This window comes from Protopterus annectens, chromosome 1.part2 (assembly GCF_019279795.1).
Source record: "Protopterus annectens isolate FY-2018-M chromosome 1.part2, PAN1.0, whole genome shotgun sequence".
NCBI classification, from domain to species: Eukaryota; Metazoa; Chordata; order Ceratodontiformes; family Protopteridae; genus Protopterus; species Protopterus annectens.
In genome coordinates this window covers 541,497,345-541,507,949 of record NC_056727.1, presented here as the reverse complement: position 1 = coordinate 541,507,949, position 10,605 = coordinate 541,497,345, and the positions used below count along the sequence as shown (strand labels likewise).

The following is a 10,605-nucleotide window of genomic DNA, read 5'->3' as shown; positions in this document are numbered from 1 at the left end:
TTTTAATTTTTATTCAATGTATTGTTTGATAAGTATTTTTATTTTTATTTGACATTTTTTGTCATATATATTATACATATATATTTTAGTGGTGTTGTATCTTTAAAATTTTAACAGGATATGACAAATTTTAACAGGATATGACATATGCATATTTGAACTATTTAATGAAAGAAGTGATGCCATTTTTATGTATGTCTGATGAAGCGGTGAACCGAAAGCGCTCACATTGATTAAAACCTGGATTTTTTGACTCTTTACATTTGGCAGTTTTTGGCTGTTATTTGATCGTTTTTGTTCATTTTATTTGTGGACTATACCTTCAGCCAGTTCTGGGATTTGTTTGGTTTATATATATATATATATATATATATATATATATATATATATATATATATACATACACATATATATCTATATATATATATATATATACACACACACACACACACACACACACACACACACACACACACACACACACACACACACGTCTCTATATAGATAAATTGGCATGTGATGAAGTGGTGCAGAATTTGGCTAAATGGTGGAATAAAACATGACTGTAGTCACAAAATCAATTGTGTGATGTCTTCTGTCAAATGATGCAATACAACCTAAAAACCTGGTGACGCATTACAAACTTTTTTTTAAAGACGGTCAGCAATTTTGATCAACTGTTAGCAATACTGATCTGTCAAGCAATGTTGGTCTGTTTTGTTTTAGCCTGCAGGGAGGTCACTGGAGTTCTCTCTCAGACAAGCAAGTTTGGTTAGCTTGCCTCAGCCAGACAATGTTTAGCTGAAGAGGACTGGCTTTGAGGCAATGTAGGAAAGGGGTCAGGAGCCTTGGCAGAAGGGATACAGAAGGGCAGGGACAGCACTGCAGACACAGGTGAAAGACTAAATTAGTTAAATAGGTCAATTAAGTCATGGAAGGAATAGGCGGGTCCCAAGATTAATCAAAGGGTCTTGACGCCTAAGTGCGTCCATTTTGTTACAAACAGCAATGCATCTTCCTGCCCTATCCTACTCACCCTAAAATCAAGGAATGCAAGTAGGTAAATTTGACAGAAGAATGTAGACATAGATCTATGAGAAATAACAAGTTACGGGTCTAATGGGCCACAAGGGTAATCACACTATGGAGTCAAGACACTTCTTGCTTTTTTTCCACCAAATGTTTTTTTAAGATCTTCACCCTCTCCAACAGCATAAAATGGCAGTTGCAGTCAATTGGAGGTGGACAGGAAAGCCAGGCAAGGGAGGACAATTAATGAGGGAAGAATATACATCCGTCCAGTCCTCGTCAAGGTGGGGACTGAACTGAGGTGAAGACCATAGGACTATTTAGTCAGCCCACCTGGAATATTGTAAGGCAGCCCAAACTGAGACAAGCTAAAGTTTGGTGAAACACAATGCAAAAGATAAAATATTTTGATGAATAAAAGAATAAAAGCAGAATGCAAAATCTGAAGCCTCATATTAACAAAGCAATCAAAACAATGAGCCTTGGAAAAGAACTAACCGGGATATCCTTTATGGCATCCTACCAAGCACGCGTCTCATTGACTGCAATTACTGCTAAACCTGAAGTGATGTGGAAATCAGAATTTGGCCAACTGAATGAATAAACATCAGAATTTTGCTAACTGAATTAACACCACTGGAGCTATTTAAACTCCATAATTGTGTGACGCGTCCTCCTTACAGAGATGCGATATAACTTTGAAAACTGATGAACCTTTAGAACCTGTTTAAGCTGTTGTTAAATCTGATCTCACGTTAGCAATATTCACCTGTCAGCAGTGTTTTGCTCTTGGGGAGGGGGGATGCACTTGGGTTATAAAAATGAAATGCAGCAATAAAACAATGTCACCTCTCAGAGAAACAGAATATTTTCTCCACATATAGCAAATAAACAATGAATAAAATATAGTGTGATCATAAAATTCAGAAAAGCAGAATACTTCATTCAGGCAGTCTGCAGATTAGTGGGCAGTTCTCACAAAGCAATCTGACTGCTTTTCTTACACCAACAAAGCTAAACTGGCAATAACATGGCAACTGGATAGCAAGTGTCTAGGAAAGATGAGATGTCAGCCTTATTTTTGGAGGGAGAAAGAGACAAAGAAGATAAACTGAACACCAGCAAAAAAAGTGAAACTGGGGAGCTAAGATGCTTGCTTACGTTCAGTAATTAAGTTCAACAGGTATGTGAGGTTATCAGGAGGAATTGAAAGTGAAGATGCTGATAGCTGATGATAACATTAGATGGATAGCTGGGTGAGGTGCCTAGATTCTGTTTCAAGGATAAGAAAAACTTAGAAGTTATTGTGCCAGGAAAAACACAGATCTGGAATTAGATCTTGAGATGTGGTACATTTCCCTGGAGAAAATGCAGAGTTTGCAGCTCCATATATTCCAGCAATCTCTTGAAGCATCTGATTACCTTGAAAACATACTTCGGGAATTAGGAGTGGCTCCATATATATATATAAATATAATCACTCAAGTATGCATTACCCGCTTTTTTAGTGACTGTAGACATATGGCATATAGTTCCTTACTGGCGAATAAGCCACTACTCCATCTGAATATTTCTCTGATGAATTTCTACAGACTCAAACCATTTTTCAACAATAGTACAACAGTTGTTTCAGACTGAAATACAGCTGGGTATCGTCAACAGAGCTTTTACATCTCCAACCACTCTTGCAGAAGACATCTCACAATAACAGCTTAAGCAGTACTTATACAGAGCAAACAGCAATGATCCTTAAGTCAAGTGCTATACAAGTCTATAGTACAGTTAACAACTCTACATAACGAAAGTCACATCCCCCCTGCTGAAAACATCGCAAAATTAAAAAGGCTAACCACTTTAAGAACACTGGACAAAACTCTACAGAGATCACAAAGGCTCCACAAGGTTGCCACAGGTTCACAGTAACAAATATTGTGAGAGCTAAAGCAGGACCAAGATGGAATAACTTTGCTTGCTTCATTCTATAAAAAAGGCACTTATAAAAAGCTGTATTTACATTATAACATGTCCCAAAAGCTGCTTGATAAGGAATGTAAAGGTTACAAAGTTTCAGAAATGACTTCTGCTATACATGAACTTTTGCTGCTATTTTACCAATAACTTGTAAAATGGGAGACTGTATGATTATTTCTCTTATCTTAGGAGAATCTAAGGATAGCTTCTTGAGATTGAGGTGCAAACAAAAAAGAAGAAAAAAGACTCAAAAGATATCACAACCTGGAAAATATGTGGTACTAGAACTTCATAGCAAGTTCTAACCAAGTTAGTATAGCCAAAGTCCAGGACAAACAGTTTTATTAATCTAGTCAATTCTATGGACTCTAGTTTCCCAAATGGCCGTAACCCATCTACTCCAAGGCAGACACACCACTTAATTCACACACGACTTAGTAAATGTGTGTACTGCAGAGGTTCCCAGCTGTTGCTGACAACTTTATCTGCTAAGATCAGTATCAGCCTTACTCTCAAGCAGAATTTGCAGAAACAGCCTTTTGTGTTACCAAATATGACTGGCAGCAAAACGCGTGTGTGTGTGTGTGTGTGTGTGTGTGTGTGTGTGTGTGTGTGTGTGTAGAAAAGCAAAGAGACATGTGAAAGACTTCCATAGACAAGAATAATGACTTATTACGGAAGCTCTCCAAATGGTGTTCTGCAGAATATTAAACCAATCTTTGTCTTCAAGTAGTGAAACCAACAAATAAAATAAAAACTAATAAAAAATGTAAGGAAGCAGTCAGATACATATCCAAATAAATTTAATACCATATAAAGACAAATAAAACAAACGTATTTAGCACTTTCATCTCTCTCAGGAGACTTCTTCAGAATACAATTAATGCCATTTCTTCTACCATTTTATATACAAACTTTCAAATTAAATCATTGATTGTGTCACCAATCAAATTCCATTTGGTGAATGTTCTCATTAACATTTAAAAAAACATATATTTAATAACATATCATAAAATGCTTTGAAAACAACCCAAACAAAATAGAAAAATCAATGTATATATTCCCTACCTTTATATTTATAAATACAATACATTTAAAAACATCATAAAAATATATTTATTGACCTAAACGAATTTAAGTTATATTATTAGCCCTTTCTACTAACATGGGTGTGATGGAAACTGTTTGACTGAGCCCCGGTGGAAGCATAGCTGCTAATTTCAACTGCCAGTTTCTTTCTTCAACAGATTTTTCCAGTCCCCCCCCCCTCTGGGATTTAAATTCACCTTATCCAGTATTCCAAAAGAAAATGTTATAAATGTGGGACAAGAAAGGGAATGCTTATACAAAGCATTGGTCATCTTTTTATTTTTTATATGTCATTGGTGTGCTCAAACATTCTAGTTTTAAATGCACACTCAGTTTTGCCCACATAAAAATGGGGAAATGTCCCACATAATACTAGGCAAACCACTCTATTAGTACTGCAATTCCCTCTCTTCAAAAACACTATTTTGTCCACAGTTACCCAATTTCACTACCCTTTCTTTCATAATAAATCAACATTGCCCACATCTTCCACAGGCTCTAGTGCCTTGAATCATGTTATCCTCCATTTCAATTTTTTGTTCAAATAATCTCTTAAAGTTTGGTGCGGTTTTAGTGACGAAAATAGGTCGCCTTCCCAAGTTTTCAGCCACTTCTTTATTGATTTTAAAAATATTCCAATTATGTTTTAAAGCTTCCTGAATTCTACCAGTAAGATGATTATGTTCCAGAATACAGGCTTTATTGCAACTCTTATTAGCTTCCAAATTTACTTCTTTAGTTAAACCTACTCCCAACAGGGGCTGGTACCACGTACCCAACTTACAATACACATCATAGATTATCCCATCTACCAGGGGTACAGGATACCCCCTTTCATAAAACATAAGTGCAATTTTATCCAGCTCCTCATTGACATCCTCATGATGTGAGGTCATCCGAGCAACTCTTATTGCCTGTCCCTTAATGATGCTCTTCTTTTGAACCAAAGGGTGGTTACTGTTAAAGTGTAAATAAGAGTTACAAAAAGTATCTTTCCTGAATACTCTAGATCTAAAACCATTTGTGTCATGTATATTAAGTGTATCCAAGTAATTAATCCTATCCTCATGAAAATTGTAAGTAAATTTTAAAAATATGTTGAATTCTTTAAATAAAACATAAATTCCTCAATTTCAGCCACTGTTTCCTTTCCATAAAATAAAAATATCATCCAAGAAGCGGGAATATAACCATATTTTATTCCAATGGGGGCAGCCTATCATATTAAGATAATTAAGAGATAAGCCAGACTCTTCTAGATTATGGGACAGGGTGCTCTAGCCACTGTCAAGACTAAAAAGGATAAGACTATTATAGGGCCCTATTCTAAGGGGCCAGACAAAGTCACCCAGTCATGGTGACGGGTACTCATCTCCATAGCAAGAAAGCACAGTTTTAGAGAAAAAGCAGAGGCACAAAGCACCATTACAGCTACCTGAATGATGACCTCTTTTTATGGCTCTCACTTCTGCACACAGGAAACCTGGGATGGGGAATGAATGAGCTGAAATCCCACAGGAGAAGGCACTGTGGTAAAAAGCACCTAGGGGGGAAATATACAGCTTTCACAAAATTCAGTAATGCTCAAAAACGTACTCAATAGCATATTTTAAAATACAAATTAAGACCTTCTCTAAAATATACAACCTCCAGGGATTCCAAGGTAAAAATCATAAGTCTAGCAGCCAACCATCCCTACTAACTACTTCTCAGTCAGAGAAACATGGATAAATCAAAAATGCAAATGACAGTTACTTTACAGCCCTTGACTGAATTAAACCGATGTAGACAATGGATGATCACTCCAGCAAGGTCCAATAAAATGGATTTGGTTCACAAATGACAAAAGAAATGGGATCCAAGTGGGTGGACTGCACAATATAACAACTTTGCCAGAAGATGCCTTTAGTACGTAGCCAAACTATTAAGGCTCTTCAGTTTACTCTGCTGCAGCATGGCTTCCTTAATCTCTTTCTTAACATGACCTACCGTATCTCTCTAAGGTTTGTGCATGGTTATTAGGAAATGTGCTAATCCTGGCTGGGGTCAGCAGCCCCTCCATACTGTCATGATGCTGCTTCCTCATGAGAGCTATGCAGGTGAGCCTGATATTCATTATATTTAATAGGGAAGACAGGATGCTACTGCCAACAGATTTATAGCCCTACCCCATCTTCTATGTGCTGATGTTTATTTCTATGACTGAAATGCAGTGGGGCATGGCCAACAATAGAATGCCTCCCTCCGGCCAAGGACATACACATCCTTCCTGCATACTCTTCTCTGCCTCACAGTCATAACTAAGGTTCATCCCTAGTTTACATCAGGGCTTGCAAAGAACTGTCCATTAATGTCATCCACACACACTCCCCCATGCAGAAGGAAAACATGTAGAACCTTGTCTTTCCTTCTCCTCCTCACAACAGCTGGGTCACAGCCAGGAGTCAGGACTATCTCTCTGAGCTATTACGTTGGTAGACAAGAACAAATTTAACCAAACAGCCCATATAAAAAAAAAAAAATGATTCCCATATTCTAAAGTCCTCAACCTTCCACAGAAAAAAAGAATATAAAAGCTTTTATTTTTCCCATTGCATGGTTACCACCAAAGCTTTTCCTTGCCCTACCTACTGGCCCTTTCATTCCCTTGGAAGCAAAAGCCCTATGGCCAATTATTTTTTCCTTAAAGTACGAGTTTAGTGGTGCCACCATCCTGCTAACAGAATATTTTTTTTTCTTTTTCTCTCTCTCAAGTCCTACTTTCCTACTGTACTTCGTGAACTTAAGCTCTAGAATTCTGCATGCACTAGACCTTAGCTGGGAAATGTCTACTTTCCTGAGTAATGTAACCCTTCAGAAGGCCAAGTCTCTTTTACAACCAGTATCTCTGGGTCATATATGGGCTCAACCAGAGATTCTAGCATATACATCACATCCTCCTTCACTCTGAATGATGTCAGCAGACACTGCTTCATCACTACTGTTTCTTTCCCTCACCATCTCCACCAGCAGTTGAGTTGCTAATCAAACTCTGGGTTATACTCAAAAGCAAATTCTTTCATTAGTCCATCAATACTTCAATATTAAGAATGAATTTTACTGGGCATAAGTAGCAGTGAAGTTGCAACAAATTAGGCAACCCACCCCCCAGAAGAAAATAAAACAGCTACTTAGTTAATGCAAGCTCACAAAAGTAGCTGACCAGTCCTAAATAAAACCTAAGTGCCAGCACATTAAAATGCTGCTATATAAATCAGTCTCCAAGAAGGAACTTGCACGGTCCTGAAATGCAGAGCAAAGCGAGAGATTAGCATTTAACCTGAGCATTCCAAGCAACATAATAAGATAAACCAAAATTACACCACTTCTTCAACAAATATCACAGCTGACAATGTATAACCAAGAACATGCAATGGGAGGTTGGCTAGAAGATCCAGGTTGTGTTGTACAACACTGAATGGGCAAAGGGCACACAAAACAAACAGGTGTTCAACAAGGCCAATGCTACCTCCTTCTACTACATTCCAAGACAGCATTTAAGTTACTCGGACAGAATGTTGTAGCATAAACAGCAGAACTAACCCAAAGACACCTATCCTAAATATGGACTTTTTGTGCAGTTGTTTACCTTTAATATTTCTTATTTGAAAATCAAACAATGCTGACAAGAAAATGCTTCTGGAGAACATCAGTAACATCCAAGAGGAATAGCAGTCATAGACTTAAAATGTGTGTTCCAATCACTGGAAAGTTAAACAGGATCTTACCTTTAATAGATCGAAGTGGTGAAGACAGTGGTAAACAGGAGACAAAAGTAGTCTAGGAAGGACATAGTGAACAGCTTCTTTGATGCCTTCACCTATGGACTAGAAATGTGGCTGTGTTAGTATATTATTAAAAGGCATGTGAATGAGAGGACATCAACAACTTCTCAGCAGAAAATGGTTAAAGAAGATTATTACCTGCAAATAAAATGCAGCACCAGGCTTAGAGACCTGAGAGAGAAAATGTTCATGAAACCCTGGTCGTAAAACTTCTTGTGCATATGTTTCATAGGGATCGAAGGCTAGTTCCTAAATGTAAACAGAAGCTCGTCAGCAAGAGATTTAAAAAAAAAAGTTTGACTAAACCACACTACTCATTTTACTGCAACTGGTTGACATGGTTACTTCAAATGTACAGCAGCGTCGCCAATTAAATCTGAACTGCTTCAGGTCTTTCAAAACATATTAATAGAATACCAATTTGGAAAATATAAAACTGCAGACTTTCAATAACTTTTGGTAAAATACACTCCACATTTGCTTTTTCTTTTGTAAACCACACATTCTTAGAAGAGAATGTCTATAAAATACACAAAAATGTTGAAAGTGTTACTTGCAAAGTTTAAAACATGTTGCTTAGTTTTTATCTTTGTTAAAAGACCATACACTATTACAAAAACAACCTGAATCCACTACATTACTAACACAATTAAACCTGGAAGGTGCAGTACATTTTCCACTATCAAGGATTATGACAAGGTTTCCAATCAATATATGTGTATTATAATGTGTATGAGACACAGATGTAAAAAAAATCAACCGAAAATGAAGCAAAGATCAAGGGGTAAACACTGGCATTCATTTGAGAAACCTGCTCATTTCTTTGTACTACATGGGACTTAAGCTGCTCTTATGTGTTACTAGCTACAGAAAAAAAATGGATTCTGAACTGCTTTACTACATTGAAAACAGAAGCAGGTGTCCCTCTGATGAATGAGTACCTTTAAAAGTTACAACACCTCTCTCATTCACAATTCTGTTTCTGTACGACAGTAGGGTGTACTACAGATTTTAAAGTTGTTTTACCTTTTCTGTGGTGGCCAGCACTGGCAGTTATTATGATCTAGCACTGAGGTGCATAAGAAAGCTTTAACTACCCTCTTCACACCAGAAAGGTGTTTAACAAAGTTGTCTTTTTCACCAAATTTGGAGGAAAACCAAGGTACTATATGTACTGCAACTAAATTAATGACAATTGATTGTTGGCCTTACCTATCCTACAGGTAATAATTACATATTACCTCTAATGAGAATAACTGGGATCATACCACTGATAATACGAGGGCACCCAAGCATGGGATAAAGCATTTACAAGCAGTCTCTGTTCATTAGTACTACAAAGGGCAACTTACATCCATTTCCCAATCAATGATCTAAGATGCGCGCTTGAATACAAACAGGGATGAACTTTATTTTTTGTGGATGGGGTGTTTGTTCCATGACAGTGGTATTTCTGTGAGATAAACCTAACCCTCTCCAAACCATTCTGTTGATGTTGCAGAAGAGGGTTTAGATCCCTAGACAGAGTATGTATGATGCCATTTGACTTGCTGATGTGCAGTAAATCCATCAGTAATGGGTCAGAGGATGCCTTGCATGCCAGACACAGGTCATTTTTTAGCAGTTTCTAGAATAACAAGTAGAGAGACAGGGCTTTGAGTCAGTCCATGTAGGACATGTAGTTTAGGTCTTGTATCCTTTTAGTAAGTTATCTCAGAGACTGTTCTAGTTAGTGCATGTGTCTGGACAGATACATGTCAAAGGGGGCATTATATTCAATGATTGGCCTAATTTGGGCTGAGTAAATCTGGACAATGACATCCACAGATCTAGACACAATCACTTTATTTATAAGCTGTGCAATATAGAAGGGCTTTCCTACAACAATAAGACAAATGTTGGTCAAAAGTCAGGTCAATGTCCACACAAGTTCCCAAACCTCAAACAACTGGGTCAGCTCTGACGGGTGTATTGTCAGCGTGATAGTTCCTTGGGATAAATGACTTCCCAAAAGATACAATAATACATTTTTCACGATTTAGTCTCAGTCCATGACTTTACTGTTTATCTCATTTTAGACTCCCATTTCCTGTAAACTATTCAGTACTTAATTTACAACTAGTTTAAGCTTTGCTTTCCACATTCATGCACTTAACTTTCTGGGCTGCTAGAAATATCAAACTTAAGAACTTACAATGCCAGGTCTGTCTAAATGTTGACAGCATGTTTAACCCACTAATCTTTCATCCTAACACTCCAATATCCATCTCAAGTCGTTCACTTACCTGTCCTTTCCCATACATCTTTACAATGTCAAGCAAAACTTAATTGTACTGTTCACAACAGCCTATGATTCGGGTCCCTATTATTACATCGAATGATCACATCAGCAAATTGCATTTCACTGCAAATGCCATTCATCGAACTGTTCTGACACTGCATTATGGTAGGGATCAGGAAATTTGCCCTTTCCCAATTGTAGTGCGATTTCAGACTCAGTATATATAATTAGTTGGGGGTGGGCACAGCCCCCCACTACATAGGAGTTAAACAAACGGCATTTCCAATGAAATGTCATTCAATGATATAATACTGACCGTGTGATTCAGGTGTTTGCAAGGATTATTCATATACTGATAAGACTATTACATGAAAGAGTTAGTCATGTATAATTTAAGGGTAAAAGCAATAT

At 37.3% G+C, this 10,605-nt stretch overlaps 2 protein-coding genes across 2 annotated transcripts in view; both read right to left on the bottom strand.

The window, feature by feature from the left end:
• Positions 1-8,162, bottom strand: part of LOC122790011 (son of sevenless homolog 1-like) — a gene marked incomplete at its 5' end in the record, with an annotated part of 1,046,520 nt that extends 1,038,358 nt beyond the window's left edge. The window contains 2 exon segments of the mRNA XM_044057549.1: positions 7,857-7,955; positions 8,052-8,162. Coding sequence (XP_043913484.1) covers positions 7,857-7,955; positions 8,052-8,162 — 210 coding nt within the window.
• Positions 8,163-8,283: 121 nt separating this feature from the next.
• LOC122792382 (E3 ubiquitin-protein ligase TRIM39-like) overlaps positions 8,284-10,605 on the bottom strand; it is a 59,782-nt gene continuing 57,460 nt past the window's right edge. The window contains exon 3 of the mRNA XM_044060169.1: positions 8,284-8,433. Within this exon, the coding sequence (XP_043916104.1) occupies positions 8,284-8,433 (150 nt within the window). The remainder of the gene's footprint in view (positions 8,434-10,605) is intronic.